The 2,766-nt window shown below is 34.1% G+C and overlaps 1 protein-coding gene across 4 annotated transcripts in view; it reads right to left on the bottom strand.

The window, feature by feature from the left end:
- The window catches only part of LOC117115218 (serine/threonine-protein kinase ULK4-like), a gene marked incomplete at its 3' end in the record, with an annotated part of 111,104 nt that overhangs the window by 12,719 nt on the left and 95,619 nt on the right, over positions 1 to 2,766 (bottom strand). For all 4 annotated transcript variants that reach the window (XM_033258926.1, XM_033258942.1, XM_033258934.1 and 1 more), the window contains 2 exon segments: positions 273 to 403; positions 2,097 to 2,224. In XM_033258926.1, the coding sequence (XP_033114817.1) occupies positions 273 to 403; positions 2,097 to 2,224 (259 nt within the window).

The following is a 2,766-nucleotide window of genomic DNA, read 5'->3' as shown; positions in this document are numbered from 1 at the left end:
GTTATATTTTTATTATTCATTATTTTCACTTGACTCGCATAAATAATTTTGTTCGAAGAACATTTTATGCAGTTGTACTTCGCAGCACTTCACTTGCAATTTGCAATTTCTAGTTATATTTAGTTGATAGGCTTGGTTTCTGGTAGATTTTTTACAGACTGAAAAATTGACCTTTGAGAGACAGAAAGATTCTTATTTGCTTATATAATCATTCCTTGATTTTGACTGATTGATATAGGTACTCTTTGTTTTTGATTGGATGATGCACTCACCCATTACTTGTGGGAGGACTTCTACAAGATAGTTTGTGGTTAGACTCAGGCATTTGTTGAGGTATTCCCAATTAGTTTCCTGCTTTCCACCATTCTGACGACGACTATCTCTCTCAATGTACATCACCAACCTAATAGATGAATATGGGAAAAAATATAATATGTTTCATTACATTTCGTTTTAGCATTTATCATATATAGTCTCACAGCACTTTTTGCCCAGGTCATAGGTTACAGAATCAGTCACACAACGTGCAATCTCCTCCGATCCTTGGTGAGTATTCCTAGTTATACGTGTAATCAGCACTAATAATTTCATTCTGAATAATTTACCTTCTACCAGGTACCCATTTATACTCCTGGGTGAAGAGAGGCGAAATGCAGATAAAGTGTCTTGCTCAAGGACACAAGCAGTGTGACGAGCATCGGGCCTTCTGATTAAAAGTCACACGCTGCGTCACAAGCTTCCACAAATATGCATCATATATGGACATTGAAAAAATATATGGCATTATATAGTAACTGCAAGTACCATGCATGGTGACTGCAAGTGTCATATATTGTCACCAATACCACGAAGAGACACAAACTTCAAAAATACAATTTTTTTTTCAAAAATCATATCTTCAATTTGTTTTACTATTATTTTTACTGAACATATTTTGGCGTTATACAAGTCCTTGTTGATTGATTCATGTATGGATTGGATTTATAGACCCTCATTCTTTGGTTTAGTCTCAGATCCACGTATAAATATGGCTAGATATAGCGGTAGATAAGTTTAGAACAGAAATAACAATACACTACATGAAATGCACTAGTTTAATGCCTTTTGTTTTGATTGTAATTCTGTTTACATTCGTTTAGGTCACTGCGTGCTGAATGGCACAAAAATTTTACAAGTTTAATGAAGCGTACACAGTTTAACAAAAACAAAAAACAAAAAAAAACAAAAAAACCAATAGATTTATAAAATATCCAGTGAAAAACATCGGCTCTTATATGGCGACTATTTTAATTCCCAATTGGTCTGGATGATATAAAAATTAACCAAAATATCATTGACAGATTTAAACAGCCTCCTGACTAGGCCAGTGACAATGTCACTACTGTCGGCCTAACTAGGCCACGTCTAGGCCCATTTTTGTACTCGAACCTGCGGGAGAGGCCAGATTGTGGACTTCAAGAACGGGAAGGCGTGAAATTCATGTTAAACTAGGTATTGCCTGAAATAATTAATACAAATGTAGTTTCCTAATTTTGAAGTCGAAAATTTTCTGTGACCTTATCCAGCTTTGCAAGAACAAGAAGAATCGATGAGATTTTATGCTAAAATCTTGATGTGAAACCATGGAGATGGATCAGACTTCCGGATCAATCGCCAGCATTTTTCATAAACTTTAGAGCCGGCATTTTAACTATATGAATGTATACTTGCAAATAGTAATTTAGACCTCTTTTTAAGACACTTTCTGATACATTTTTATGATTCGGCAGAAACGTAAAACAGACATTGTCCGGAATGCCTAACAACTAGTATGTGCTCGCGCCCGCACAATCAGCTGTGTCTTCTCCTACAAAATGTTGTTGTTTGTGGGACTAAGTGGAAAGGTCTATTACGATGATAATGAGGATGAAAATTATGTTTCACAATGAAGATGTTGAGAAAGGGGGTAATTAAAATGATGAAAATGATGATCATGTCTTGTTCACCATAGTCACATGGTCATAAACCTCAGACTACATTACAGTATGCAGAACCGTAGTCTACACTAAAGCAACTGACAAATGCACATACAATGTGTTATACCGCCCCCTACCTACCTGGCCTGGCAAGCAACTAGTATCATATCCGTACTGGATTTCATTATCTCCAGAACAGCAAGGAATGCCTTCGCTCTTGTAATAATAGATGTAGCATCAAGTAGTTTCATCAGCCTCAGAACTAGGTCCTAGCAGTAAAAAAATAAGATGACAACAGATTTACAAAATGATCATCCATTAGGACTAGATAATTTGTCAATAAATCAGAATAACGCAAACCACGGAAGTTGTGGCATTTTGTCAAGTGCTTTGTCGAGTGGAAGAATTAATCCAAATAACACATTATGTTATGGTATGCAGCAAAATATAAATTAGCCTTGTTCTAGAAAAATAAGATTATCATGAATCATTGAAAATACTGTAAATACCAAAAGTATCAAACATGAAGGAAAAACGACAAGAACTTTACTTAAAAATTGGAAATATAACTATTATTATAATAAATTTCACATTATGTTAAAAATTAAATCTGCTTACTAGAACAAATGTAGGAAATAAGGAAATTGAATTTTTTGATGTTTTAACGAAATCTTTAACTTTGTACTAATAAACTTTATGTGTAGTTTATGTACATAGTAAAAATGTCAAGATAAAATTAAAGTTAACGAAAGAGAAAAAAAAAAGATGAAATTAAAGTTGATGAGAGCGATGATAATGTTGCTGATATTCT

This window comes from Anneissia japonica, unplaced genomic scaffold (genome assembly GCF_011630105.1).
Source record: "Anneissia japonica isolate Jap-2015-1 unplaced genomic scaffold, ASM1163010v1 scaffold199_len4679917_cov187, whole genome shotgun sequence".
In the NCBI taxonomy this organism is placed as follows: Eukaryota; Metazoa; Echinodermata; class Crinoidea; order Comatulida; family Comatulidae; genus Anneissia; species Anneissia japonica.
Note: the sequence above shows the minus strand (reverse complement) of the source record. Positions and strands in the feature narration are given on the sequence as shown.